This window comes from Drosophila yakuba, chromosome 2R (assembly GCF_016746365.2).
Source record: "Drosophila yakuba strain Tai18E2 chromosome 2R, Prin_Dyak_Tai18E2_2.1, whole genome shotgun sequence".
Classification (NCBI taxonomy): Eukaryota; Metazoa; Arthropoda; class Insecta; order Diptera; family Drosophilidae; genus Drosophila; species Drosophila yakuba.
Window position 1 is genome coordinate 16,002,245 of NC_052528.2, and position 27,175 is coordinate 16,029,419.

The 27,175-nt window shown below is 41.0% G+C and overlaps 7 protein-coding genes across 12 annotated transcripts; 3 read left to right on the top strand and 4 right to left on the bottom strand.

Annotated features, from left to right (window-relative positions):
- Positions 1 to 309: 309 nt before the first annotated feature.
- On the bottom strand, positions 310 to 2,696 carry LOC26536162. 3 transcript variants are annotated; one of them, XM_039372872.2, is made up of 6 exons: positions 2,507 to 2,696; positions 2,347 to 2,438; positions 2,137 to 2,290; positions 1,710 to 2,078; positions 1,505 to 1,655; positions 1,268 to 1,446 (listed from the first exon to the last, which is right to left on the bottom strand). In XM_039372872.2, exons 1-4 carry the CDS (start codon positions 2,610 to 2,612, stop codon positions 1,969 to 1,971), a joined length of 462 nt encoding a protein of 153 aa, XP_039228806.1. In that variant the 5' UTR covers positions 2,613 to 2,696; the 3' UTR covers positions 1,268 to 1,446; positions 1,505 to 1,655; positions 1,710 to 1,968. The 3 variants fall into 3 exon arrangements, 1 of the variants encoding a protein (XP_039228806.1); XR_005560726.2 differs by lacking the exons at positions 1,268 to 1,446; positions 1,505 to 1,655; positions 1,710 to 2,078; positions 2,137 to 2,290; positions 2,347 to 2,438 and adding exons at positions 310 to 559; positions 615 to 706 and having other exon boundaries at positions 2,507 to 2,527; XR_001454236.3 differs by lacking the exons at positions 1,268 to 1,446; positions 1,505 to 1,655; positions 1,710 to 2,078; ... (1 more) ...; positions 2,347 to 2,438; positions 2,507 to 2,696 and adding exons at positions 310 to 559; positions 615 to 706; positions 774 to 961.
- A 143-nt stretch (positions 2,697 to 2,839) lies between these two features.
- Positions 2,840 to 5,935, bottom strand: LOC26535497. The gene is given in 6 exon segments (XM_039372873.1): positions 2,840 to 3,022; positions 3,081 to 3,213; positions 5,154 to 5,435; positions 5,438 to 5,609; positions 5,663 to 5,754; positions 5,811 to 5,935. Coding segments are annotated over 4 exon segments (453 nt in total). The 5' UTR covers positions 5,926 to 5,935; the 3' UTR covers positions 2,840 to 3,022; positions 3,081 to 3,213; positions 5,154 to 5,361.
- A 1,888-nt stretch (positions 5,936 to 7,823) lies between these two features.
- Positions 7,824 to 8,488, bottom strand: LOC6530854 (dynein light chain roadblock-type 1). Its single transcript, XM_002091697.4, has 2 exons — positions 8,357 to 8,488; positions 7,824 to 8,298 (listed from the first exon to the last, which is right to left on the bottom strand). The coding sequence occupies exons 1-2, from the start codon at positions 8,375 to 8,377 to the stop codon at positions 7,975 to 7,977; spliced, it is 345 nt and encodes a 114-aa protein (XP_002091733.1). The 5' UTR covers positions 8,378 to 8,488; the 3' UTR covers positions 7,824 to 7,974.
- A 3,506-nt stretch (positions 8,489 to 11,994) lies between these two features.
- Positions 11,995 to 12,794, bottom strand: LOC6530855. The gene has a single exon (XM_002091698.4). It carries the CDS (start codon positions 12,675 to 12,677, stop codon positions 12,177 to 12,179), a length of 501 nt encoding a protein of 166 aa, XP_002091734.1. The 5' UTR covers positions 12,678 to 12,794; the 3' UTR covers positions 11,995 to 12,176.
- Positions 12,795 to 12,898: 104 nt separating this feature from the next.
- LOC26535687 lies at positions 12,899 to 14,048 on the top strand. 2 transcript variants are annotated; one of them, XM_039372725.2, is made up of 6 exons: positions 12,899 to 12,989; positions 13,041 to 13,182; positions 13,244 to 13,338; positions 13,393 to 13,549; positions 13,615 to 13,760; positions 13,814 to 14,048. In XM_039372725.2, exons 2-5 carry the CDS (start codon positions 13,083 to 13,085, stop codon positions 13,683 to 13,685), a joined length of 423 nt encoding a protein of 140 aa, XP_039228659.1. In that variant the 5' UTR covers positions 12,899 to 12,989; positions 13,041 to 13,082; the 3' UTR covers positions 13,686 to 13,760; positions 13,814 to 14,048. The 2 variants fall into 2 exon arrangements, with proteins under 2 accessions (XP_039228659.1, XP_043062882.1); XM_043206947.1 differs by having other exon boundaries at positions 12,906 to 13,182.
- LOC26535387 lies at positions 13,959 to 14,673 on the top strand. Of its 2 annotated transcripts, none has more exons than XM_039372724.2 (4): positions 13,959 to 14,153; positions 14,201 to 14,295; positions 14,348 to 14,500; positions 14,577 to 14,673. In XM_039372724.2, exons 1-4 carry the CDS (start codon positions 14,057 to 14,059, stop codon positions 14,661 to 14,663), a joined length of 432 nt encoding a protein of 143 aa, XP_039228658.1. In that variant the 5' UTR covers positions 13,959 to 14,056; the 3' UTR covers positions 14,664 to 14,673. The 2 variants fall into 2 exon arrangements, with proteins under 2 accessions (XP_039228658.1, XP_015052899.1); XM_015197413.2 differs by having other exon boundaries at positions 13,961 to 14,153; positions 14,348 to 14,504.
- Positions 14,674 to 14,745: 72 nt separating this feature from the next.
- On the top strand, positions 14,746 to 15,803 carry LOC26535140. Of its 2 annotated transcripts, XM_015197390.2 has the most exons (4): positions 14,746 to 14,948; positions 15,004 to 15,098; positions 15,159 to 15,309; positions 15,375 to 15,803. In XM_015197390.2, exons 1-4 carry the CDS (start codon positions 14,849 to 14,851, stop codon positions 15,443 to 15,445), a joined length of 417 nt encoding a protein of 138 aa, XP_015052876.1. In that variant the 5' UTR covers positions 14,746 to 14,848; the 3' UTR covers positions 15,446 to 15,803. The 2 variants fall into 2 exon arrangements, 1 of the variants encoding a protein (XP_015052876.1); XR_005560682.2 differs by lacking the exons at positions 14,746 to 14,948; positions 15,159 to 15,309 and having other exon boundaries at positions 15,012 to 15,098; positions 15,375 to 15,483.
- The last annotated feature ends 11,372 nt before the right edge of the window (positions 15,804 to 27,175 follow it).

Below are 27,175 nucleotides of genomic sequence, written 5' to 3' on the forward strand. Positions count from 1 at the left end.
CACCACCCAGACCACCCGCACCACCCACTACACTTTTCTGAGGCAGTAAACAGAACTGCATTGGGTATATGGAAATGCATATCCAGGCAGGCACACACGAATATGTGCATTTATTATTTTACTTGGCTTGCTCGCATTTTGCAAAAACGATCTGTAGACACAATAAATTACCAATTATATTTTCATTTCATATTTCTGTCATTGATTTCGCTTCCAGACTGACTGCATGCCTCAATGAAAACCAACGGGGGATTTCTGCCCCGCCCTTCAACTCAGGCGAAATTCATATCCAATGTAAAAGACAGTTTGTTTTATCAATCAAAAGACACAGTTGTATAGCTTTTAAAATGGTTTTTTAAAGGACACAGACAAGTTTACAAATTAAATTAATATACATTGGAATATTTCACTCGAAGACAGTGTACTTTATGGTGTATACTTTAGCCCGTGTGGTGGAAACCTCATATTCTGTGCACAACTTGATAATATATGAGGTAGAAATTATAATAACTACCAAAATTATTATAACCACCCAAGTCCACACAAGACAGCCGTTTTTCTAAAATCCAAAAAGGGTCAAAATATAATGTCTAATACACGTATCTTTTATATACCCAGATTGCACCAAGCAAAAGTAATAGTGCAGCAAGAATTGTAAAGCTGCATCCGCCAATTGCGATTTTGTGGTATACGTCAAGGTTTTCACCTGTGCAAAAAGATAATTCTTAGATTAAATCTTTTTTTTGATTGTATATATTCTAAAGTAGATTTACGGGTAGACACATATATAATAAGACCGACGCTTAGTGCTAATGTGGCGATGGCCCAAAGACCTAATTCTAATCGACTGGTAAGTTTTCCAGAAAAAAAGTTGCACATTTTGATTTTTTTTATCAGTTTGCAATCAAATAAATATTGAACGAAATTTTTTGTTAAACCTAAAAGAAAACTCAAGGAATTTATGATGCGTTAAAAAATTACGTAACTTACCAAAAGCAAAAATCTATATATTTTTTAAATAAATCTAAATGTTTTTATTTCTGTGCTCAGCGCAATGGGCTCAATATCAATCTTTAATGAAATCTAACAGTCAGAAAAGTGCAGTTTTAACCGTAAAGCAAAACAACCCCCAGAGTTAAGTTATCAGAAAGAAAAGCTCAAAAATCCCTTTGTTCGCCCTTTTATGTCACGAGAAATTCATATCCGATGTAGAAAAACACACTGCTGTTTTAACATCAGCTTTTACAAAAGATGACAAATTTTACAATTTTATAGCTTTTAAAATGGTTTTGAAAAGGACACAGACAAATTACAAATTAATTTAATATACACTAGAATACTTCATTCAAAAGCAGTGTGCACTGAAACGATTCTCTATGCACTTCTTGTTTTTTTCCATTTCAATACATATTTCACTGATAGGACAACCAGACCAGATATAGAATCCTAAAGCAAATCGGGATTAAATAGTTAAGTTTCCTATTTTTAGAGCCGAGTAACTCACATGTAAAACCATAAACATAGGCCGTGGCATGGAATGAAATATTTTTGTCTGCCGCAAGAGTTTTAAACAACCAGATAAGAAATACGATAGCAATTGTAAAAACCATCGCAATAATTATAGCCAAGCAAGTCCACATAAGAATGCGTTTTTCCTAAAAATCAAATAGTATTAAATTAAAGTGTCTTATACTCATACCTTTATACACCATGATTGTCCCAAGCAGAAGCAATATTGCAGCTTAAATTGCAACGCTGCATGCCGCAATTATGATTTTATGGTATACAATAAAGGTTTCACCTGGGCAAAAAAAATAGTATTGAAAAGTAAGTAAGTAAGTATTGTAATTGCAATTATAGTGACACCCGACATTATTATGCCGACGGCAAACATAACGAATCCTGATCGACTGGTATAGTTTTGACCACACATTTTGCTTTTTATTTATATACATTGGGATATTTCAATTAAAAGCACCACAGAGAATATATAACGATACGGTCTTCCATTTCACTTCTTGATTTTTTCAATTCCAATGCATATAACACTGATAGGATAACCAAATACAAACAGAAACCTAAAACAAATTGATATTAAATAGTTACGGTTTCTATTTTCATAGTCGATTTTCTCACATGGACTAATTATTAAACCGAATATGGTGTATACTCTAGTCCGCTCTGTGGTAAACTCCCATTCTTTGCACAACTTGATAATATATACGGTAGTAATTATAATAACTACCAAAATAATTATAACCACCCAAGTCCACACAAGACAGCCCTTTTTCTAAAATCCAAAAAGGGTCAAAATATAATGTCTAATACACGTATCCTTTTATATACCCAGATTGCACCAAACAGAAGGAATATTGCAGCAAGAATTGTAAAGCTGAATCCCCCAATTGCGATTTTGTGGTATACTCCAAAGGTTTCACCTGTGCAAAAAGATAGTTCTAAGATTTAATCTTTTTTTTTTAATGTATATATTTTAAAGTAGATTTACGGGTAGACACATATATAATAATAACGACACTTAGTGCTATTATGGCGATGGCCCAAAGACCTAATTCTAATCGACCGGTAAGTTTTCCAGAAAAAAAGTTGCACATTTTGATTTTTTTTATCAGTTTGCAATCAAAGAAATATTGAACAAAATTTTTCGTTAAACCTAAAAGAAAAGTCAAGGAATTTATGATGCGTAAATATATCGTAACTTATCAAAAGCAAGAATCCATATATTTTTTAAATAAATCTCAATGTTTTTATTTCTGTGCTCAGCCCAATCTAACAGTCAGAAAAGTGAAGTTTTAACCGTAAAGCAAAACAACCCCCAGTGTTAAGTTATTTATATGGCTTTTAAAATGGTTTCGATAAGGACACAGACAATTTTACAAATTAAATTAAAAAGCATTGGAGTATTTCATTCAAAGTCGCCCCATACTTGGTTCCATTTAATCTCTTGATCTTTTCAATTCTAATGCATACCTCAATGAATAGTAACACGTATACAATAAAAAGCCTACAAAAGATAGAGATTAAATAGTTACACTTTCTATTTTTAATGTGGAGTGGCTCACATGGATAAAATACACCGTAAAGTAAGTATCTGTACTTCCATCCCTTGGTCCACTCGATCACATTTATGGTAAAAAGTATAATAGCTGCCTCAAGCATTATAGCCATCCCAGCATACAAAGTAAAGAGTTTATTCTGAAAATCAAAAATGAACAAAATAAAATAATTAAGATACGTATCATGCATATACCGAGAATATGCCAATCAGCAATAAGATTGCAGCTAAAACTGCAGAGCTGAATACTCCAATAAGGAGTTTGTGGTATATTTCCAGGGTTTCACCTGTGAAAAATATATAGTTTAGAGTTCCTTTTAAATCCTTTTAAATTTATGTATTGAAAACTTTATTTACGGGCAGACACTAATCCAATTGCAATTGCGGCTAGAATTATTAGGATGATGGCCTCAGCAACGAGATCTGTACGAGGTTTAACACACATTTTGTTTTTTATCAGTTTAGAATTAGATAAATATTGAACGAAATTTTTCGTTAAGCTCAACAGAAAACTCAAGAAACTTATGTTTCGTAAAAATGTTGATACTTATCAAAAACAAGAATTTATATATATTTTTTTTTTAAGTCTAAATGTTTTTATTTCTTTTCTCACCCGATTGTGTTCAATCTCGAGCCTAGCAGTCGAAGAACCGCCCAGACTTAAATTATCAAAAAGAAAAGCGCGAAAATTCCTTTGTTGGGCTGTTTTTATTTTCGTCTGCAGTCGGGACCGTCTATATCTATTTCCTTTGCCGTTTTTTAAGGGCGTCCAGTTGGCTTTGTGCAAAGCCTGCCGCCACATCAAGTTCTCAGCACAGCGATTTGGGAATGGAAATCAAAAGTCGCAGTTAAAGTGTCTAGGAAATTGTGCATGCATTAAATAAATGAAACTCCCTTCATCCCGAAGGACGGCCAGAGTGACCAAGGGTCGGTCCAGGAACAACCTCGGGTCCATGTGCAAATTAAAATGGAAATAAGAGGAGAAGGCGGGAATTTTGTAGTGGGAGACTTGCAGTTGGGGGTTGAGCATAAAAAATTAAAACAGACTGGCTGGAATAACTTTGGGGAGAGGGTAAGCGGTACGGAAGAAAGAAATGCAATCAAACGTGAACATTTAAAATTAGTTTAATATATTTGACTTACAATATTAAATTGAACGAGTATTATTATTATTATTAGGAATTGGTATTGTGGACATGGAAATGTTAATGCACACGATATATTTGGTGCCTCAAACCCGATATGCATCGCAACGTTTATCGTTTTGCTGAACTCAAAAATATTGAAATGTGAACAATTTCTCGACCCCATCCTATACGTCATTTGCCTGGCCAATTATAAAGTTCGGCTGGAAATCCAAACTAGCGCAAAAACTATAGAAAAGCCAAAAGGAACGTCGATGAGCACCGCACGTAATTCCATCTGGGCAGCTCAGTTTTCTGGGCTCTTTTAGAGGGCACACCTTGAAGTGGTGGCAGGTTGTATAATTATATTCTCCAATTTTCATGGGTTGAGAGGATTCGTGTGGCTCATTTTCTTTGCATATTTCACCATAATTTGCTGCTCTTGTTTGTTCTGCCAGTTGTCCTGGCGAACAAATTGCGAATTGAAAACTTCGAAAACTAACGGCAATTACAGAATTTTACAAAAACCCAAAACCAAAAACGAAACGGGTACGAGCTCGAACCAGAAACCAAAACTTCGACTATTTGGCTGACTGTGCGTGTAATTATAATTTTCTTTAAGTCGGTTTGCGCAAACTTTTCTTTATGTCAAACTTTCGTACTGCTGCTCTTTCCATCTTGGCGACCGCAAATAATTTTGTGGAAAACTTGCCGCTCTCCCCCTTGCACTGAATTACTGAATTTTCCCGATTTTTCCATGTTGTTGGTAATTATGCTCTTTGTGCGACGCAAGCAAACTTTCGGGTACATCGTCTGAGTGTATTAGTTGTAATGTGCTTCGCTTCGCCCAAGGAGCAGAGCCAAGTTGCCAAACTTACGACAACAATAACAAGGAAAACAAGCGTCGACGGAGGCAGAGGACTCGTCCCCATGCCATTTGTATTTTGGGAACTTACCTTTCGCTTTGGCCATATCCTTCGGCTAGACAATGTGTCTTATTAGAGGGGCTTGCCAGCGGTGAACTTTCCGGTGATTTTCATTCATCAGAAGTTTGGCATCAAATTTTCAGCTAATCACGTTGTCGCTGAATGGAATTGTAATTTTATAAACAGTTTTCCAACGCTCACGTTTCCCTAATATTTCCATTAGCACCAGCCGTTCATTTCATTTAAATAATAGGCGAAGATAAACAGAAGCCAAAAGCATGAAAACACTGATAACTTTAGATATTTTTTTTTACAATAATACATTTTCTTACCAATTAAAAACGTTAGATGTAAAATATGAGCGATTTTAAAAAATATTTCAATAGAATTCCAATCCTTGAGCAGAAGGTGTATCTTCAACGCAAATACGAAAGCACAGCATATTGGTATGACACAAATAGAGAGCAAAGCTAAATGTATATACTCCTAGAAAAACTAGTTTATCGCAAATATGTCACTGAAAACTATTAAGTTATTACCACATCCGACATAATTTTTATTGCAAAGGCAATGCCAATGAAAATAACAACCGGAGTAAGGAAAATAATATCGTATGTGCTGATATTAAACACTGTAGAAATACTTAAAATTAACACAGTTTTAAAATGGGTATGTATATTTAAATACCATGTCGCAGCAGTCCTATCAAAATGAATACGAATGCAATACCTCCCAGAATCCATAAAAAAGGCGATTTACTTTTACACATTTTTGAAAATTTTAAGATTGTTTTTGTAGACATACAAATCCCAGGAAACTCTTCCTAGGATTACATAAAGTTCATTCTTAACCCTCTGCAACATATCTTTCGCATAGTTTCACCTAATGAAATCCATCCATAATTCAGGCAAACAAATGAAAACTAATTTTTGTTGCCTGGCACTTAACACCAACTCACGACTTGTCCATTTCGGCTAATGACCAGATATATTGCCATACTGAATTTGTTGCTGGGGGCTGTGATTTGGCTAACTGCCTCTGCATGATTCTCCCTTTGTGGCGTATGAAATGCCACTTATTGGGTTACTCAATCAAATATGTGATGCGGCAACTCAGGTTACCACATAGGTAAATCGGGAGAGATTTAAACACCCATACATGTTTTAATACATTGCAGTTAATCAATATCCGCATCCTTTTAAAACATCTGCTTTTAAAGGGCTGCGATGGCTGTTCGTATTAATATGTCCATGTACATACATGTACAACAATTGCTAGTCAAATTTTGTATTAAAAAATACTTTCATTTAGACTTTGTGAATATACTAAAAACATATATGCATATATCATATTTAAACCCCATCACCCCAGCATTCCAGCATTCCACTATGCGATGCTAATTCGAATGCAGGCCCTCGAACATCCTTGAGAGTTATGCAAAGCAGGAGCTGCCGAATGCAAAATGTGTTTTCACTTTTGTTCGTTTATCAAACGGGTGTCGGACTGACTGGTTGGTTGGTTGGTTGGTTGGTTTGTTTGTCGTTTTGTCGGGCTTGTTGGGTTTTGTTGGGTTTTGTGGGGCTTGTGGGGTTCGTTGGCAAGGCGCCATGGTTGGACTCCAACTCTGGCTGCAATATGACCAACGGCAACAAATAGCTGACAGTAAAAACGGCAAAGGCGCTGGATACAGCTGAAACCTGAAAAGGACCCGGGGCAAATTCACGACTCGCATATTGAAAACAAAACTGCAGTCTGAGCGGAGTGAAGACAGGCACACGTGATGGGGGATATTGTGTGATTGTGTTTACGGTGTGGCTACATGGATACATGGCTACATGGCTACATGGCGGCATATAGGTTCATGGATGTGGAGCGGGTGCAGCTGCCCCAAACGCAGAGTGAAGCCAAGTGAAAATGAAAACAAAGTTTAACAAACCGTGGCTAACGAGCTACATTATTAAAACTTCAAAAATGCATAAATTTGCCGGAGACGAATGGAGCGAACTGCAGACTGCGGCATTATAATAATATAATGCATATCCCGGCCAGGCATTTGAAAGTTATTGACACCTCCTCCGATCTCCGCTCACGGCTCACCGCACTTCCATCGCCCAACAGCCGGGAAAACTCGTGACGCGATCGGTTTTGTTGGCTCCTCCGAAGGAAGGTGTTGCAACACAGGCCAGGTACCACAAGAGCTGCACGATCTGGGCACTGGGCACCCGCTCCCCATTCCATTCCATCCCATTCCAATCCCAGCCGCAATCCAATCCCAGCCCAACTGGAGCTGCGGTTCGAGTTCGCGACTCGGCTGCCAAGTGATTCTGCGCATATTAGTTGGCCATTAGGCGCACACCATTGTCAGCTGTGAACGAACGGCAGTCGAAGGCGCATTAAAATTCAGACGGTGTTAAATATTACAAGCGCCCCCTGTTGCAGAAAAGGGGAAAAGGTTTCGCGCTGATTTGCAGCTGCCACTCAAGAAAGGCGGTGGGAGGGGTCGAGTGGGTAGAAGGGGGTGGTGCCGCAGATCGCGTAGGAGCTTGTGAAATGTATTGGCGACGTGATATGTTAATCTTACAGGCGAAAACGTGGAGCGATTCGGGTGCGGATGTTCGGCAGACAGAGAAACACTTGTCGCCAAGACAAGTGGCCTGAAGTGGATTCTTCGTTTTCATTTAAATAAAATTTAATATAATATTTTTGAAGGTTTTAGGAAAAGTTTCCATTAACTCAGAAGTTTGCTTTCATTACATTTTAGCTGCAATAACGTTTGTAAAAGCAAACGTCCGACTGAAAACTTTATTTAGATCTCTTGTGGTAATCATGAACACAGCACAATGCTTTTGTGCTAACCCTTAATGTTAAGAAACGTATCCTTGGCATTCTGAACCACCAAAACGGTGATCTTGGCATCTGGTGTAATCAGTACCTCGTGAAACTTGGTACGCACTCTCAATAGAGTTAAATTTTGAGCTGGCTCCATTTTAGAGAGGAATGCCTGGCACTTCTCCCGCAAATTGTCATATAGACAGGCGTACTGCAGGCCATCCTGGCGATCCATCGAGGTCTTAACCGGCACACCCGAGTGATTCATGATCAATATGTCCTCCACGCCGGGTTTCGCCTGCACTTTGCGAAATACGTCCTCCACGTAGCTTTTGGTTCGCTTCGTCTGCGTAAGGTTTTGATCTATCAGTTTAGAAGTAAATACGAATTATTTAAAAACTTACATCTGTCTCTGCATCCTGCATTTTTACTATGGTTTTGCTTAAACGTCTTCCAAATTTACTTTGAGTTAAATCTTTTCCTAATCAATAGCTGCTTGGGTTGCTTAAATTTTTGTTTGTGGGTATGACATTTGAGTACTGGAATACCTTGATTATGCTTTAGTGAAATGTAAATGGATTATACATACAACCGAGTAAAATCGCAGTAATTGCGCACCGTTATTAGAGCCCGGGCTGCAGAAAAGATTAATAAATTCCTTGGGTATCATCCCTTGACGTCATAATCACGGGCATTAGATGATTAGATGATTAGATGATTTAGTCGGATGCCAAGCAGGGCCAAATTAGGCGGGAGTTATTTGCCAAAGCGGGCTGTAAGTCAACGGCCAACTCTAATCGGCTCCTAACTCAGCTGCCAAGCATCATGGACGGCCCACTTTCGAGGCCCACTGCTCGCTCCCAGAGCATAAAGTGCAATTATAGCGGTGCAGCGAGGAGCAGGGCCATGAAATACCAACACCCGACAGCTGTAAACAACAATTTGCCGGTCGCATAAGCCATAAGCGCATCTCGCAGCTCGCAGTTCGCAGTTCGCATCTGAGACCAAATGCCAATAACTCGCCGTGCGAGAGCGCTTATAAAAAAGTTATTTAAAAGCCCAGCCAACTCGGCTGGAGTCCAAGAGCCAAACTCAAACTCAAAGGCAAGCCAAAACCAATCCAAGCCAACAATGGCAAATGATGATGAGACGTCCAGTCGTTTCAGGTTAAACGCTAAGCGTTTCGGCAAACGGCAAACGCGAAAACGCGCAAAAAGTTAGACGCGACCAAGGAGTCGACTTCACTCAAGACGACGGATTGTGGATGGAAGAAGCTTGAATGAAAATACCTCGAACAGGAGAAGCGAACGTAATGAGCAAATTTATGGTCAATTGATAATTTACAGGCACTCGGTATCATCAATAATGGAGTGAACCGCTGCCGCTGCTGCTGCCGCTGCGGCTCTGGATCGAAGATGAGGCATTGTTATTGGGAGCAATGTGGCGCAAATTGTGCTAAATGTTTCGGCAGACAGACCAGACCCTACGCACTCTCGCACATGAAATATATTTATGTGAGCATCTTAAAGTGGACCCTTGGCCATATTTTAAACAATTCGACTGTCAACCGAAGAACTGGGTCAGAGGTTCGTTGCGAGCTGAAAATCTCGCAGCGCTTTTGTTGTCTAGGCCTTCTTGCGCCGCAATTTAAGTCGCTAATTGAACGCTTTGTCTGACACATCGAATAAATCACACGATTGCCAGCTTGCACCTTGCAAGCCACTCGCCAGTCGCCATTCGCCAGTCGAGCGACGTAGGTCTGAACCTGAACCGAAAACCCAAGCCCAAACCCGAACACCGAACTCGAACTGCACGTCGCCATGTTTATGCCAATAATATGCCATAAAATATAGAAAGAAGCCGGCACAATGGAGCACAGTACAGTGCACATGGGGTCCCAAAACGGCTGGCTGCCGAGGAGCGGCTTCCTCTGATAAACTTTATGACATCGAGAGGGAAGTGGAAGTGCAGCCACTTTGTCAGCGGGCATCCGCCAGTTCCTGGTCCCAGATCCCAGGTCCCTGGTCTCTGGTCCCTGGTCCCTGGTCTCTGGTCCCTGGTCCGTGGTCCTCCGAGCCCGAGTCCAATACCAAGCCAATTCCTCTCCCCGTCCTTGAGCACGGCGCTAAAGTTTAAGCATTGCCCGAACTTTACGCACAACTTGCACACATAATTTACGTCCCATCCTCCGCTCCTCTGCGTAATTATTGGCCAGGAGCCGAGCTCTGAATGTCGAAGAGGTTGTGGCATGGGCATGGGTTATATGTGAGTGCATAGAGGCGACCACAAATTGTTTGGTTTGCTTGGGTTTAGCGCAAATTGTAGTCATAACTTCTTCTCCGGCTGCCGTCAGTCGAAAAATCGGGCTTATGATGGCTCAAATGCACCTCGTTTGGCGGACGGAATCTAGGAAAGGTTAACTGGCCTCGAACTCCTCTCTGTTACGACGTCATTCGATCGGCTTCAAGTGATGGCTGCTCACAAAAAACATAAACATAAGCTACTAGCATTGGCTTTCCATTTAATCCCATACCTAAATATAGTTTGAGGTTTTAAAGTGATACCATTGCAAATCTAAAGTGATTACAAACTATTTACATTTGGCCAATAGCGTTACCACCTAAGCCAAGTGCAAGGCGTATCCATAAGCATATTGGGACATTAGGAAGACCTCCTTGGCGGACGAGTCTGTTTGAGAACGCAACTGCCTCAAATCCCACATCAATCAAATTGTCCGTTGCCCTAACAACGGTAGCATATTAACAACTAATGTATCAACAAAAGCTTTGTGTGTGTACTGCGGGTGCAGCAAAGGCAAATTAAGCCCGGCTTAAGTAACCACTAAGCACAATGGCGCACAGCACATGGAAACTATATTGGCCATTAATCGCCCAAGTCAATCGCAGAATGGCTGTGGATTTCCACCTTTAAAGTGAAAGCTGAGGAGATCGTAAAATAAATTTAAATGACATATACGTCTATATGGAGCTAAGGAGATCGTACAATAAATTTAGATGACATATACGTCTATATGGAGCTAAGGAGATCGTACAATAAATTTAGATGTCATATATGTCTATATGGGTTTGTTGCAACTACTTTAAATGTTTCTTTTCTTTCAAGTTCTAAGTTCCATGGTCCTTTCAACCAGTGTTTCCCATTTATAGGACCTGCAAATGCATTGCATGCAGCATATAATAACATGCCACGCCCCCACAGCACTCATACATGCTCAAAAGGACACCTGAGTCCTTGCTCGGGAATATAAGTTGTTTTAGAACAGGGAGCGGGACTTGGCTTGGAGCTGGACAAACTTCCGAGCCACCAGGATGTGTCCTATGCTTTCTGCATTGATTTTGAATTTCCAAGGAAGTAGCGCGGAAACTTGTTAGTCGGCCTTCCGCCCATCCAGCCCCCATTTTTCCCACTATCCCCCACCCCACCCCATTCCCATTCCCCACCCACATAATTCGCTTTGCATGCAGTTTGCAGAAAAGCAGGGGAGACACGAGCCTGGCCCGGGCTATTACGCTGGCAAATTGCAATGTAATTAGTTTTTACATTTCTATATAGTCGGCGAACGTATAATTGTGGAAAATGGCATTTCTAGTTAATTAATGGCCTCCTGCCCTCGCCCTCGCCCACTGCAAATGCCAATTGCCCCACAGCCCCGGAGTCCTGGAGCTGTGCGAAAACTTTTTGCACATTTGTTGCCGCTTCTCGGCGTGTGCAGTCAACAAAAAAAGTGCACCTGCCACGCCCCCACCCGCCCAGTGTCAACCATTGGCAACTTTGCTTGAATTGCTTGAAAAATTTAATTAAAACGCTGGCATTTTGGAACCCTCCAGTCGTAAAAATATCATTTCAATCCATGCACTCACTGAAATCTGGGGGAAAATCCCGGTTGCTCCCCGAAGTGCAGCAAACTTCCACAGGTTCTTGATTAAATTACCAATATGTTTGATTAAAATGGAAAATTCAATGTGCGAAAATGGGCACATCCTTTGTGCTACCACTTAACTTATTTGAAAGATCATTCGAATGCCGTCACTGGCATTTAATATGAAATTCATTAGTTAATGCTTACAAAACAGATATTGTAGTATACAGAAATAGTACCACTAATAAATTTTAATTTCTGTACAAGGAAACATTGAAAATACTTATACTTATACTCATAAGTACATGCTGTAGATTCCTTAATGCTTTCAACCAAAGTTCTTATTACAGAGGAGTTGGGTCGGAAAATATGAAATTGCGCCTTGAGTTAAGTGGTTTTAGCGGGAACGGCTCCGAGAAGAAGAATGTTCGCATTACTGGCTTCGTGACTTGATTCTTCTTAAATGACAATTGTGATTTATCCAGCTCCATTTCTGAATTATTGAGAATTTTCCTATATTTTCTGTACATTATTTCTTTCTGATTTAGAAAGGCGTACAGACGACGGCGTTTCAAGATCCTGGACTCTCCGGACTCCGAATAATTTGCAGTTTCTTTTGTTTTGTTGACTTCCGAAGAGAGCGTTCTGGTAAAGCTCGAATGGTGCGAAACGTCAATGGTGGCCGCACTACCGCCAAAGGTAGTGGCTCCCTGGTAAAATGGCGAGCTTAACGTGAAACGTGGCCTAAACCCGGAGGATGTTGGGTGCGGTGACTCGTTGTTAGAGTCCCTGCCAGCGGCGTCGCTCTTTTTCTCCTGAGAATAATCCAAATCTTTCGGCTTCATCCTGGCTCACTTTGAGAAATAGAGTAAAAATCACTACTGAAAGTTCCAAAAAATTCCGTTTGGTATTGGAAATATTTAAACTTTCTACAACGAAATCGTGAAGTTATGTGAAACAACATTGTAATTATTGCAAAGGCAACTAGATGAGCCACCAACAAATGGGAAATTTCAGACTGACTCATAGGCATCTTGTGCTAAAAATTGAATTAAAATTAAAAATAGAAACCAAAGTGTCTTGGCATTAAATGTCACTTCCACTAATAAGCAGTCGCAAAATCAATAATATTTTGATAATGCACTTCTTATAATTCGGTAAAAGGCAAAAATTGCATAATGTGTTGAACGTTTATACCTTTTTTTCAGTGAATATAATCTTTTTATTTTATAACTCATACAAGAACTGAGATGTGTTGCAATGCGAGCCGCCAGAACTGTTGCATCGTTATAGGATTCCTGGCGATTATTGTAGGGTCCGCCGATCTAGGATACCGAACTCATCTGATAGGTAAAAATGTGCCACACTTTGCATTTCTATATTTGACAGATATTATTTGTTGATCTTATAGTCACATATGGTGGGAATCGTTGGCTATTGGTGTCTGCGATAGGCTGGTTAGTCATAATCATGGCAGCAGTTTTACTGATTGTAGGCGCAATAAAGGCAAATAATTGTTATCAAAAAGATTACACAAATTTGACCTATTCGCAATTTTAGAAAATCCCTACTCTTCTGGTTATTTGGATAATAGTAGTACTGACTTGCGGAGTTATTCAGATTCTTGTAAGAATTGTACTATTCACTCCAGGCAAAAAAATGTATTCACAAGACGCGTACCATATTGTTGCTGGGGCCCTTATAATAATTCTTATACGTAAGTCTACCTAAAACTTTATTTTTACCAGTATGTCTAAGATTACAATATCCCTTTTTTGTCAGTCTTGGTATTTTCTGCCGCGTACTACCCTTATGCATACAAACGTGAACTTGAAGAAGACGAATACGAATAAATCAAATTTTGAAATCAATATGTCTTTCCTCAAACCACTTATTATTATTATACATTTTAAAGCTCAGATCTCTTGGTAATACAAGTTTTACCATCTGAATATTTGATAACTGTATTATTGTCTTATAGGGTCTTCTGCTTCAAGAACGGTGAGATGTATCTATGGAAACCAAAGTGATTTGGAATTAAATGTCAAAATATTCAGTTTATACTAACAGCTGCTTATATGTATATACATATATGCATACATATATATATATATTTATTTTTCAATTGCAAAATTCATAATGGTGAATAATAAAAATACTCCATCGCATTCGGTAGTTTTTGGATTTTTAAATTTTGGCTATATCATCAATTGAACCAGTTAAGATGTGCTGCACTACCAACCGCCAGTGTTGTTTCTTTATCGGAGTGTTAGCGATCCTGATAGCTACCTTATTTATAGGATACACTCTTTACCGGCTAGGTAAAGTTGTGCTTACTAAAAATATTCTACTATAATTATGCTCATAGGCACGACTGGAATAACCCATTGGGAAGAGGCGTCCATGGTAGCCTGGACAATTATTATTATGGCAGCGATACCTCTTATTATAGGCGCATTAAAAGCAAGTAAATGTAAAGGAATATGTATCTATTATAACTATTGACCTGTTGTAGGAAATTCGCTATCTTGTAGTGTTTTGGATCGTAGTCACACTTATTACCGGTGTGGCCCTGATAGTTATTGAAATACAAATATGGAAGACCTTTTTTTATAAGAGTTCGGACTCTGCATTTCATATTCTCGGCGGAATAGTCATTGTTGCCTTCGTATGTTAGTAAACTTTAAGTTGTATTTTAATTTACTATTATATTATTATTTAATGATAAAATCTTAATTTTTCAGTACTCATCTGCTGTTTCATATACTTCCCATATACATATGCGCGTGAGCTGGAGGGAGATTATTACGAATAAACTATTTTTCTATTAAATAAAGAAAACCAATAATTTTTTACATAGGTTTTGAGCACGTATTTAATACTCTTAAAGACTGCTTTCATCTCCTCTGGGGAAATTTTTTTTATATTTGCTTTTAGCAGTAGGCGCTTCAAATGTAATACAGAGTGATATGGATTTCAATTTCAAAAATAAATTATATAATTAACTAAAATTACAATGTGCTTGAATGCGAACCAAAAGCCTTGTTGCGTCACAATAGCTTTGCTTGCGATTTTGGTCGGTATTATAGAGTTCTCTTACGACTGCATTCATTTAGGTAAGAATTATATCCACTATAAAACTAACAAATATATATCTGCATTTATATAAAGCCTTGTATGGAATGAACAAATGGTTGGTGGGAGCATTGATCGCATGGATTCCCATTTTTATTGCTGCTGTTTTTCTGATTATAGGGACACTCAGGGTAAGTACTCGCTAGTAAGCGTAATTAATGATTAATTTAAAAGACATATTTTTTCTCAAGGAAATACCCATTCTTTTGCTTATTTGGGTAATAGTGTCACTGATTTGCGGAGTGGCTTTGATAATTATAAAGATCGGATTGATGATATACTTACCTAGGCTTGGTTTACATGTAGATATTGTGGTTGCCATTTTGAATGTCATATTTTTATGTTAGTCAATAGGAACTATGATTTTCAGGAGAATTTCCATAAAACAAGCTATGTTTTTTTTTCAGTGCTCGTCTTCGTTTGGGCCGCCTACCCTTATGCATACATGCGTGAACTAAAGGGACAAAAAATTATTTAAAATGATCATTTATGGCATTTGGTAAACAAACTAATATAGTCAAATTAGCTGCACCTATTATCAAAAAAAGGTAGTGCCAAAAGTTAGTCGTTCCATTCTAGACTGAAGTGGATTGGTGCGAATGAGATGGCTTTTACTGAAAATCAACAAGCAAACTTTGCGATATTCCGACTGTGTTGCATGACTTCGGTTTTTTATTAAACAAATAGCAGCCAGTGACCAGGGTATGCGAATTTGCATAAAATAACAGAGGCAATAACAATGGGTGACAACAAATCAAATGCAAATGGTAAACCGACCGCAAATAGAAAGTGAAAATCAAATACAAAACGCTACCGTTTATTTCTGTGCTTTCGTATCTCTGCATTTTCTGGCCGATTTTTTTTTATTTTGGGTCTTTTGTGTTTATTTGTCGGGCGTCTAATTTAAATAAACATTTGTTTGCACAAAGGCTTTAATACGTTTGGCAAATGACTTCCTGAATTGTGTGCTGCATATAGCAGTGTACCAGCCCAACTGCTGGCTATTCGAATTGCATAATCGGTGAGACAAATGCCGTGGATTATGAAATCCTTCGCTCACAGCCTGCAAGCTTAGTTGAAAACACGAGCACACCGGAGACGCCACCGAGCTTTGCAGCAACCTGTCGCATATTTAAAGCGATTAACGGCACGATTTCAGCCTGCCAGCAGCATCGCAGCAGCAAGAGCCACAGCACAGCAGCAATATCGCAGCAGCAACAGCAGCAACATTGCTGCAGCAACAGCAAGAAAAGCGCAGCAGCAACACGGTGGCAAGGTTCGAGCAAAAAATTGAAATTGAAATGCTTTCGGCAGTGCCAACACTCTGTGGCCTGAAGTTGGGCCAACGATACTCACTAGAGTTTGGGTATTCCCAATCTGATAATCCTTATCGGAATCTGTAATGGTCGAATGCATACTAAGTCTCTTAGATAATAATATAAAAATACAAATTGAAATTCAACAGAAGCCTTTACTTTTTGAGGAATAATATTGTATTAAAAATAGGTAAGAAGCAAGTTTTAAAACTCTGCGCACAAAAATAAATTGGATTTTAAATTCGATTCTAGGCATTCTGTTCGGTAATGGAACACATAAATTAAATAACATTTTTTATACTTATTTATATTTTAATCTGAATTTTACATATACCTTCCAAGCATCACAAAAGTGTATATCGCAATCAATGCACTCCAACTTAAAACTTTCTTTTAGCACTTCCTACTTTTTTGAGGTGTAACTCGTGTCCAAAGTGGATAGAAAAACGTTTGCATGTACCTACAAAGCATTTCCAGCAATGAAACAAATACAAAAATAGGCACCGAGGCCGCGGCCGCTGCAATTGGAAAATTGTAAAAAATAAAATAATATATTTTGCACAATACTTGCATACTTGGCCACAAGCCATTGTTGTTGTGAATTCCCCCTCCATTCCATATAGTTCCACAATGAATGACCTATAAATAAAGTTGGCAGCCGAACAACTGAGCCCAGAAATGGCAAATAGCGTGAATTGTGAACAAATAAATAATGTGAATATAACAACCACAAGAGCCAGATTTTCAATTGGTTTTCTATCCCTTTTGATTTCCCACCATCGTTGCTCTGCCTCTTGACCTTACCAGCTTTATTTACAAGTTGCTCTTGAATGGAAAGCAAAGTTTGTAGGAAAATATATGGTGCAAAATATTAAATATTTCTAGACTCCTAACTTTAATTACGCGTTACGAAAACTTTTGCTATACCTTCGCTATCCAAAACAAATCTCAACAATTCAGCCTTGAAGTAAGCTTTTTATAGCTACAATCTCTTGAGTTCCTGCGCTACGGTATAGAATTCCATCCTTACTATGACCCCGGGCACTCGGAACGTCCAAATAGAAAAAGCTTTTATCAGCTCCGATTACTCACTTTAAGCACACAAACAAAATTGTCACTTTAAATGCAGTGCAGGAGAACAGAAGGCGGCCTCAAGTGGATGGACACCTGAGCGGATGAGTGCTGTGGTTGCCCCACCGCAACATTGTTGGTAGAAAACCACCGTAACCCAAGCCAGCAGGCAGAACCCCGCCCAGGACACCTAGGACATCCAGGAGATCCAGCGAGCGCAAGCTAACTCAACTTAAATAAATTTAATTTAATTACCAGTAAAAACCGCATGAGTAACTTCAGCCCGGGATGAGAGCATTGCAGAGCGGAGCAGACGTCGTTATCCGGCGAACTGAGATGCCAAGTGGATGAGGAGCACCCGCCCACCAGGTGGGTGGGTTTATTTAGGAAATAACATTTTTGTGGCAACACATTTTTGGATTTTATTACGGGGCCCGTGTCAGGATGCTGAGTGCTCCCCACTTCCCACTCTCCGCTGCTCCGTTGAGGTCAACATGCATTTTATCATTTTAAATAGCAAAATGTGGAAAAGTAGGAGGGCAAAGTAGGAGAGCAGCAGCAGCTGGAGGGCACTCGACACTCGGCGATAAATAACCTTAATGTAGTGCCGGGTTACATGTTTAATTACAAGCTGCAAAATCTCAAAGCATACTTTCGGGCGGCGCTGAAAAAAGTGCTCGTGAAAGTGTAGTAGAAAAACGGGCTGCAACAGGCTGTTCGTGTGTGAGTGCGTATCTGTGTGCCACTCTTACAGTGTGTGTGTAAGGGTGTCTCTGTATGTGTGACAAGGTCAAGTCGTCACTACTCCCGATTATAATGCAAAATATTTATTACAAAATCAGAATTCTTTCAATGTTTTAACAAGGCCTTAAAGTTCATTTTTGATATGGTATTTTATTGCAAAGATATTTTTACAATATATGTAGCTTTGAATTGAAAATTCAGCAGCTAACAGCCATATTAAATATACATTTTTAGTGTTCTCTTGTGTAATCCGGCTAAGTCGCTGCTTAAATGCATTGCATTGCATCGTTTACCAGTCCAGCCTTGGGAAAATCCATTCATCCCTGCCACGCCCCTCACCACCCCTTCACCGCCCTCGTGATCCGTTGCCTGGTAACCTAGTTTAATAAATAAATCGCAGTTTTTTCGTGCCTGCGATCCGAGTCCCTCCCTTAGGACTCCTGTGTCTTTTTGTCTTCGGCAAGTCATTCATGTGTGCAATCTGTGGGTGTGACTAATTCAATTACAACGCCCAATTGTGCATGCCTCACCGCCCGTCCCCACTCCACCCCAGCCCACCCCGTGTCCTTCAGCCACCTACCCCCGCTCGCCCCTGTGCATCTCCAGCGTGATTTTTCATTTCGTTTTCACGCTTTCGCCGTGCATGCAGGTATTATTCGGTATGGGAACTGTGAACGAGCATTACTTGGTCTTTGGATTGTCGCCTGCGACTCCCGACTCCAACTCCAAATCTGTATCCGAGGCACAGCCCACTCCCTGATTTATATGCAGCGGGACGTTTACATTCACGTTTCGTGTCACCCCGGAACTTAATTGTTTTTTGTCACACGAGTTATCCTTTTTGGGGCGTATCATGTTCAAAATTGAAATTAACTGACACAGAGGCGGTGTGGCTGGGTAATGAACATGATTTGTGCAGTGCGAAATTCTGGGTGGGAGTCGCAGAATCGTTATGTCTTTCAGTCACTCGCAGGGCAAATAGCCCGGCAAAGGTCTGGGAACCTAAATAAACAACAGTGGTTGGGTCTTTGACAGTCACGAAATGGGATTTGTTACACAAACACTGTCCAAAAACTAAAAAGAAAACAATAGTAAAACCCATATGACACAGGGAATATTGGCAACGTCAATCAACTGGAAAACCATTAACTAATAGTGCATTACGGATAGCGACTACCGAACCGAGTTCGCACTGTACCATTGCAATGGTTGCGGAAAAGCCTCCGGTTGAGCCAGTAGAAGACCGGTGGCAACACCTTCGAAAAGCCATTTTCCTGGGAGCCGTCGCTGCTGGCACTTCCCCATCATCATCGTCATTATGGGAATGCCTCCTGGTGGGACTATCGGCGGCCCAGCATCTTGATGATCGGAGCAGGAACCAGAGCCATTGCGAAACGTGATTTGTAGGGTCATCATTCAAAAGGCATCGACTACAAGCGCGGCGAGATCCCATCCCATCCCATTCCAAACCGAAGCAGTCGCAGCGAAGGAGTCGCTATCCCTGGCCAGGCTGGGCCTAAAATCCAGATGCCCGACGATTCCGAGCAGCAGCCGAAAAGAAAATTAAAATGGTTATACATTCATGTAATTTAACGAAATTCAATTGAATGCCAAGTCACAACAACTGCCCGACCAGGGGCCAAACTAAACTAAAGCGAACTAAGCCGAACTCCCAGCTCAGGTCGCCTCTGACTGTACAGAGAGAGAAATAAGGGGGACTTGGTACATATCAGAAGTAAAAACCTTCATATTTATTACTTAAAGCACCACTTTTTGTAGGCCGGAGAAATGCTAAACAATAATGCAAGTTTAATACCCTATTCATTTTCAGGAAACCAAAGAACTCTGTACAGATTTCTCCCAGTGCGGATGCGCTGTCTGCGCCGATATTGCCGATGCCAAGCGTGAGATTATCGGCGATTGTATGCAGCGATGATGATGCTGATGAGGATGAGACCGCGGCCGGGACTGCAGTTTTCGCCAGGCCGAAACCGCCTTGGCCCATGGCTCCCGTAAGTTGGCAGTGCACTCGAGTGCCGGCTGCAGTCAAGTTCACTTTTCATGCCGGATAAGGAGGAAGATGGTGAGCTGGGGTGGAATGGGGATGGGGATCGGATCTCAGACCGCAGTGGCAGTCATTGACTTGGGTTATCGCACGCCAAAAACGACAAAACAGTTGCATGCCCAAGCCCAGGCCCAAGACCGAGTCCATAGCCCAAGTTAAAGCCCAGAACCTTGGTTAACTTGGAGTCCCAGGGCCCAGCGCTATCTGCATGCGATCAAATTTCCTGGGCTTCTGTTGCGGCAAGGCGGCGGTGATCATATTGAGCCCGCTTTTGACATTTTGGACACAATTTGAACCTTTTACTTTTTGGGTACCAGTATGCGAGCACACGATTTCCAGCTCCGACTTGGGCTTCCAGGAATCGCGCGACTACTCCAATCGAAATGCAGCCTGAAAAGCAAAGCGGCTCTTCTCCGACGTGTTTTGTATTCGCCCTGACATTGATTGAGAAATTGATTTGAAAATCGCTTTTGCTGCGCTGGTTCTGATTCCGATTTCGAATCCGATTCTGACCGGGCCTGAAATGCAGATCCCGGCTGTGATTACATCTCTGGCAGGCGCTTCGTTGACTGATCCGTCCAGTTAACTGGCCGCAAGTGCCCTTCAAATCGCTGATGTTTTCGACGTTTAGCAGTTTTGGCTTAAAAACTTTTTCAGCTTAATTGAAAGCCCTGCGAATTGAATGAGTTTCAGCCAGCGATTGCCCCAAGTGGTTTTGTGAAGAGCGCATTCACCTGCCAATTGCCTTTATGAAGTGGAATGAAATTCAAAAAAGTATTTGGAATTTAAATCCCTAAGAGTATGAACTTCAAGGGAGAAAGTAGGATTTATTTCTGTATAGCTTAAGCAGCAATATGTAATTTCATCTATATATCTTATTAAAGATTCAAAGAAAAACTACTGTTAACTATATTGTTACTTATGTTAAATTAATGAATGAGCGCCTCGAAATGGATCATTTGAATCTAAGTTCAGCTATCAAATGCAGTTCCCACAAAAGTTCCCCAAAACGGAAGGTTAACAGGCCGCATCCCATAACTCAAACTATCAACGAGTATGATGAAAAGAGCGCAGATACATATCAAATGAAATATTTTGTTATGCTCATTAAGAACGAAAATGCCGCAGACAAAGCCAGACACTCAACACCCCCGGCCCAAATAATTTATAATGTCTTAATTATTTCTTCAGCAGTCCCAACAAATTGTTTATGAAGTCGGTGAGCGGCAAACTAACATGGCAACACTTCCTCTTGTTGTAAAAAGGGGCGTGGCAGCAGGTCCAACTACGCCTGCGAAAATGATATGCAGCAGATTAGTGGATGTGATAATTCGTTCGACGCGCTGCTCCCTGGAAACTTTGGTTCCCGTTCCGCTCGAGTGCCTCCAATAAGGCCAAGAAAAGGCCCGAAAATAAACGAAAAATTAGAGAAAAACTGAGTGGGAGGGAGGAGGGGTGGCTGTATATAAAAACACAATTTTTCCAGAGCGACCAACTACTAAATTGAAAATTAACATATTTCGGCAGTAGATGCTATCGCACTTTGGACTCTGGACTTGCATTTGTTTTCGGTCAGCAAACAAAACATGGAAAGCTGGCAAGAATAGAGGGAAAGGGAAAGAAAAAGACAGCAGCAAAGGTTAATTTAATTTTCCATTTTCCGGCCACTGCCAAGGCAGAAGGAAATTTTTCATTTTTTAAATTGATGGCCGGAGTCGTTGGCTTCCTGTCTTTCTTGGCAATTGTCTTGGCACAAATCTCAAGCCCACCGCAAATTGAAACTACAACGAGCCGTAGCCATTGTCCTTAGCGATTGAATAAGAATTATGCCAAGGATACCACACACACACACTCAGTCGGGGACCAGGGACAATTCCTCGTAGATGCCTGTCAAGCCGTTTTGGAGCATTGTGATTAATGTGCTGCCGTTGCTGCTGTTGCTGCTGCTGCTGCCTTTGTTGGCCATCCTGCTGCTCCTTTTGGCCATTGTCTAGGGCTGTAGCCGTTTTGGCATGTTTGTCATTTGGGAAATTGTGCGGAGGCTCTAATGGCAAAGACAAACAGGCAGCAGGTAGCCAGAGGGAGTTGGCCACAATGGCTGTTAAATTCAGGTTCACCAGCAGCTGAATCGTTCATTTAGGCCCTAGACCGAAAGTCAATACCTTTGAGCAGATCTTGCAGGACTCCTGAGGGAAATTCTTGATGGCTATTTTTAGCAAGAATAAAAAAGAAAACATTTATCATTCTTATATTAATTTTACTCAACGATATTCAAATAATGATTAACTGGCTTAAAATGAAACCACTTTTGATTAGACAAGCACAAAAATTGTTTTAGAAGTAGAGTCCTAAAAATAAAGATATTAGAGAAGTTTATCATTCTTCTAGACCCAATGACGGAGAGCTCTGATACAATTTCCAGTTTTTAAGTCTAGGACCGCCCTTTGGAGTGCCTAGTGTGCTTCTTCCACTCACCGGCCCGTCATTAAGTCGAGCAGTCAGTGAGTCGCAAAGTCGGTCGGTTGGTTGACTGATGGCCATTGCCATTCTGATCTCCATGGTCGTTGCGCATGCGCATCGAGGGCAGTCATCGCCGACATTGTAGTCGAGGTTCGGAGCTGAAAGCCATGTTGATGGGGATTGGTATGGGGATGGGGATGGGTATGGCGATGAGGATGAGGCAGCTCCTTGAAAGCAGCGACGTCGTTTTGGTGCAAAATGTTTGCAGCGAAACCTGCAATTACCATCGCCAGCTTTGATAGCTTCTTGCCGGCCATTTCGTGTTGCAGCGCTCTTTGCCAGGTTTTTCAGGCATTTAGTCTTTGTTTCGACAGCATTGGGTGCCCCAGCCGACAGCAAAACCAGCAGGATGCAGTCTAGCTCCTAGTCGGAGCAGCTGGATCTCTGGAACTGGAGCTGGAGATGGCAGTCTGGTAGCTGGCCAGTTGATGTGTTGTTGAGTACTTTTAATTTGCATGCTGTTAATGGTGTTGCTTCATATTAGGCCATGGCCAGTCGAAAGCAATTCAACTGGGAAGGCACCGAGAAAAAATATTAAAATAATTAAAAAAAGGTTCTTTCGATGATAAGCACTCATTAATAAATAAAGCAATATAACCATGACATCATAAATTAGTTATATAGTATTTAAGAACGGAGGGTTGCATACTTTATTTGCAGCGATATTTTAAAAGTTAAAAAATGTATAGATATTAATTAAGATAGATTTTTTCACTGTGTGGAATACCTGGAGGATACCAATACAATATGGCAGGATTGCAATCGAAATACCTCAGTTTGAAGTAAATTAAGCAGAAGTAAGAAGTAAAGAACTCAGAAAGGCGCTGCAATCCCTTTACTACAATGTAATAGGTAGTTGTTCGAATATCCGAAGAGTAGTTGTTCCCCTGCTTTTCTCGCCCGTTAAATGAATCTCAAGGCTCTTTCATTGGCCATTAACAGTTATCCCGCCTGGGGGGCATTATTTCACAGCAAAACGGCAATCGAATTGCGAACCGATCTCCCCTCGCACTGACAGCCAGATTGCCGCTCTAATGGCCACATCCATGCCTATATGCACATGTCAGTTGGCCCAAAAAGATGCGGCAACGATAACCCAATGGGAATGACACAAGTTTTGGAGAAGTTGCAGGAGGAGCCAGAGCGGCTTGGGCACGGCGAGAACAGAAATTGCAATTGAAGTTAATTTCAACAAATTGCATGCCAAAATGTGTTAAAGGGAAGAAATTCCTTATCCGAGGGAGCGAAGAAATGGCGATCGCAGCGCTAACTAACTGACTACTTTGGCCCACAAAATGCAGCAGCGGTAAAGAGCAGCAGAAGCAGCCGAACGGGCAAAAAATTAAATTACAGGCTTAGTCTTCGATTCGAGAAGTCTGTGAAGTCGGGGAGCTTGGAGCTGCTTCCTCAAGTACACAGAAAAAAACCGGATATCTAAGAAAGTTAACAATAAATAGTAAGTGGATATACTCGTAGTAATGTATTATAAATATATTAAGTGTGGATATTTAACAAGAAGCTAAAACAACTGACCTTATTGTATACAGAATTTAAGGTAATTCTTAAATAAAGAAATGTTTTTGTTTGCTTGTATTTTTATTTTTAATAAAGACCTAATTTTGTATAGATATGATGATTTATATTTTAAACTATTTTCTCATGTGTACCAGAGACGGCATGAATGAGTGACCGGGCCAACTGACTGACTGCCTGACTGACTAACTGACTAACTGAGTGAGTGAGTGACTGGCAGGCCCCTGCGGATGGCCATGGACGTGCAGCGGACTGAAGACTGCGGACGGTGGACAGCGGACAGCGGACGAGGCATCACTTAAGTATCTGCGCTCGCGGTGCCCAGCAGGCTCCGCCCACCAAGCTGCAGCCGTCCTAGCCCAACCGTCTTACCGTCTTAACGTCTTACCGTCTTAACCCGTTCGCAGGCATCGGGGCGCGAGATTACTCACGCGAATGTAATTTGGCAATTGCTTATTAGTGCTAACGCGCCGCCGCCGCCGACTCTGCGCCAAGATCGGTGGCACAGTGGTTTTACAAAGTCATGTTACTTAGCTAAATTAAGTTAAAAAAAAAGTTCTTTCCGAAGAAATGATCTACAATCTCAGAAATAAAGAGGAACTCTGTAAATTATGATAAAATAAAATTGAAAGGTAGTTCTAGTTGTTCTTTATACTCAAGCGAAAACCATACTATTACTTATTTGTTTCTAAAACTAAGTTCTGAAAAAGTCATAGTAAAGTTGCGAGTGACGAATAAGATGGAGCTTCGCATTCGAAAGCAGTGTGCAATGGCCGCGGCAATCGAACCACTTATATCACCTTCTTGTTAGAACGAGTGGCGGGCCAGTTGGCTGTCGATCCTCGATCCTCAATCCGCGAACCTCAATCCTGGGCTCTCGATCGGCGGGCTTGGTCGTCTTGGCCTCTTCCACGGAGTGGAGGCACCCATTGCGCAATGTGAAGTGCAGGAGAGGACGGGATGGCCGCCGGCAAAAGATGGCACTGTCCGATGACTGTGAATGTGAAGTGCAATAATTTCGTTTTTTATTATTATTACATTTTTCTTGCTTTGGCATTGCGGCGCTTTTTGCAATGGGAAGGAGGACGAAGGAGCTGATGCCGAGAGTGTTGAAACATTTGCGCGTCATTTGCAGATTCTTTTAATATTATTAAGTTTTGGTGGCTTTTTGGCGGGGCACTTGAAACGAGATTGCAGCGACGACATGGCAGCAGAAATTTTGAAGTAACAACGATCGCTGAACGCCCCTTGGCAATGGGATAATTCAGTTTTTAGTGTGGGTCTGAGTAGTAATTTTACGGCCCCTTTCCAGACTATTTGATAATTTAAGCAATGAGCGCGGTGAACAGGGATGGCCATAGTTAAGTTTTATGAATATATATATATTCGTCTCTTTCGAGCTGAGCTTCCCACAGAGTTCTAGGCCTAAGCAACCCCAATCGCGTTTGAAAGAGACCCCGCCCCGCTATAAAGAATAAAGAATGATATTTCTAGCCGGAGGCGTGGATCCCCCCAACCGCCGATGTTCCGCCCCGGAGAGCATTAATCCAGAACAACTGCAAATTATCCTAACTGGTCCACTTTGAACTGACAATTAAAGAGACGATGGCGGCCTGCGGTGTAATTCAATCTGCATATGGAACTGCGAATCTGGATGGGGCACTGGCAAATGGAATCGCAGGGCGACCCAACAATGCGCTAGACAAAAGGAACTTTGCCCGAAAATAGAGCGAAATGCAAAAAGCGTGTACCACAGCTAAAGAACCAAAAGGAACCATAAGAACCAACCAAAAATCCAACGAACCAAAGAACTGGGCCCAAATGGCTGGAAATTCTGTCAAACGAAAATACGGGCGCAGATTTCTATTAAAGCGTTTCGGACGGACAATCGACCTTTTGTCTTTTGTAATTTTATGCGACACTTTTTTCCATTTCGCCCGGCTCCTTTTCGGAGGTAAATTAGAATACGGCCAAGGAGGAACCAAGGGGAGCCTACTACAAAGCATTTAAGGAATGCTGGGCAAAAAGTATTGAATAACATTTTGATATGCTTAGAATTCGGTTTGAAATGCGAATGGATATGCCAAATGTCAACGGCAGCTGCGTGTTTCCCGCTCAACCTGCCCCTTATTTCCAAAAAAATAGAATGGAATGAAAGGAAAACCAAATTAAATGGAGAAGGCGGAAAAGAAATGGACGCTCAAGTGCAATTGAATGGAAATGAAGGCCACGCCTTTCTTTATTTTTGGGGGGCGGAAAGCACTAGAAAAATTATAAAAAAAAAACTCAAACCGCTGACCACGCAAAACACATTAAAATTCAAATGCTTTGATATACCAATTAATTTTTTACCCTCGAGAACCAACTTGAACAACTTTGGGATCGGAGTTTGGAGTTGGGAGATTGAAGCTTGGAGCTGGGAGCTTGGAGCCTGGAGTTTGGAGTTGGCTTGCCTCAATTAAATGCAACGAGTCGCGATAACAAGATTATCCGCCGCAGACATCTTGAGACAATATCTATAAGCCATAAAAAGCCAGGACAGCACCGCAACAGCATTCCGCTTTCCCAGTTGCCAAATTGGCGTTTTGGCAATGAAACGCAAATGTTGCCGGCAAAGTTGTCCTCATCCTCGTCCTCGTCTTTGTCGTCGTCGTTTTCGACGTCTTGTCATTGATTTGAATTTTATGCGCACGCAAGAGGCGACCAGGAAAAAGCGAATTTCCTGGCCAACTCACAGCCTTATTTGTCAGGCCAAGTTGCCCGTTGCCAGTTGCCCATTGCCTGTTGCCTTTTGCCAATCCCGGCGATCTGTTTTGACTGCTACAATTTTGGCAAGTGTCCTACGTTGAACTCCGAAGTGGGCGAAATGGGAAGCCATGACTCAGGCGCAGTAGTGCGGATAATTCCAGTCATCACAAACTTTAATCAAATGCAGATTTGGCCAATTAGGCATTACATT

Bases quoted from the DNA above. Each gene is read 5' to 3' on its own strand.
- LOC6530855 (XM_002091698.4), bottom strand. From the start codon at position 12,677: ATGAAGCCGAAAGATTTGGATTATTCTCAGGAGAAAAAGAGCGACGCC.
- LOC26535140 (XM_015197390.2), top strand. From the start codon at position 14,849: ATGTGCTTGAATGCGAACCAAAAGCCTTGTTGCGTCACAATAGCTTTG. The intron at 15,099-15,158 runs GTAAGTACTCGC...TTTTTTCTCAAG, and splicing joins TGATTATAGGGACACTCAGG to GAAATACCCATTCTTTTGCT. The intron at 15,310-15,374 runs GTTAGTCAATAG...TTTTTTTTTCAG, and splicing joins TTTGAATGTCATATTTTTAT to TGCTCGTCTTCGTTTGGGCC.
- LOC26535387 (XM_039372724.2), top strand. From the start codon at position 14,057: ATGTGCTGCACTACCAACCGCCAGTGTTGTTTCTTTATCGGAGTGTTA. The intron at 14,154-14,200 runs GTAAAGTTGTGC...TTATGCTCATAG, and splicing joins ATACACTCTTTACCGGCTAG to GCACGACTGGAATAACCCAT. The intron at 14,296-14,347 runs GCAAGTAAATGT...GACCTGTTGTAG, and splicing joins TTATTATAGGCGCATTAAAA to GAAATTCGCTATCTTGTAGT.
- LOC26535687 (XM_039372725.2), top strand. From the start codon at position 13,083: ATGTGTTGCAATGCGAGCCGCCAGAACTGTTGCATCGTTATAGGATTC. The intron at 13,339-13,392 runs GCAAATAATTGT...TCGCAATTTTAG, and splicing joins TGATTGTAGGCGCAATAAAG to AAAATCCCTACTCTTCTGGT. The intron at 13,550-13,614 runs GTAAGTCTACCT...CTTTTTTGTCAG, and splicing joins CCTTATAATAATTCTTATAC to TCTTGGTATTTTCTGCCGCG.
- LOC26536162 (XM_039372872.2), bottom strand. From the start codon at position 2,612: ATGTGCAACTTTTTTTCTGGAAAACTTACCGGTCGATTAGAATTAGGT. The intron at 2,439-2,506 runs GTAAATCTACTT...CTTTTTGCACAG, and splicing joins TATTATATATGTGTCTACCC to GTGAAACCTTTGGAGTATAC. The intron at 2,079-2,136 runs GTGAGAAAATCG...AATTTGTTTTAG, and splicing joins CGGTTTAATAATTAGTCCAT to GTTTCTGTTTGTATTTGGTT.
- LOC6530854 (XM_002091697.4), bottom strand. From the start codon at position 8,377: ATGCAGGATGCAGAGACAGAT. The intron at 8,299-8,356 runs GTAAGTTTTTAA...AACCTTACGCAG, and splicing joins TGCAGGATGCAGAGACAGAT to ACGAAGCGAACCAAAAGCTA.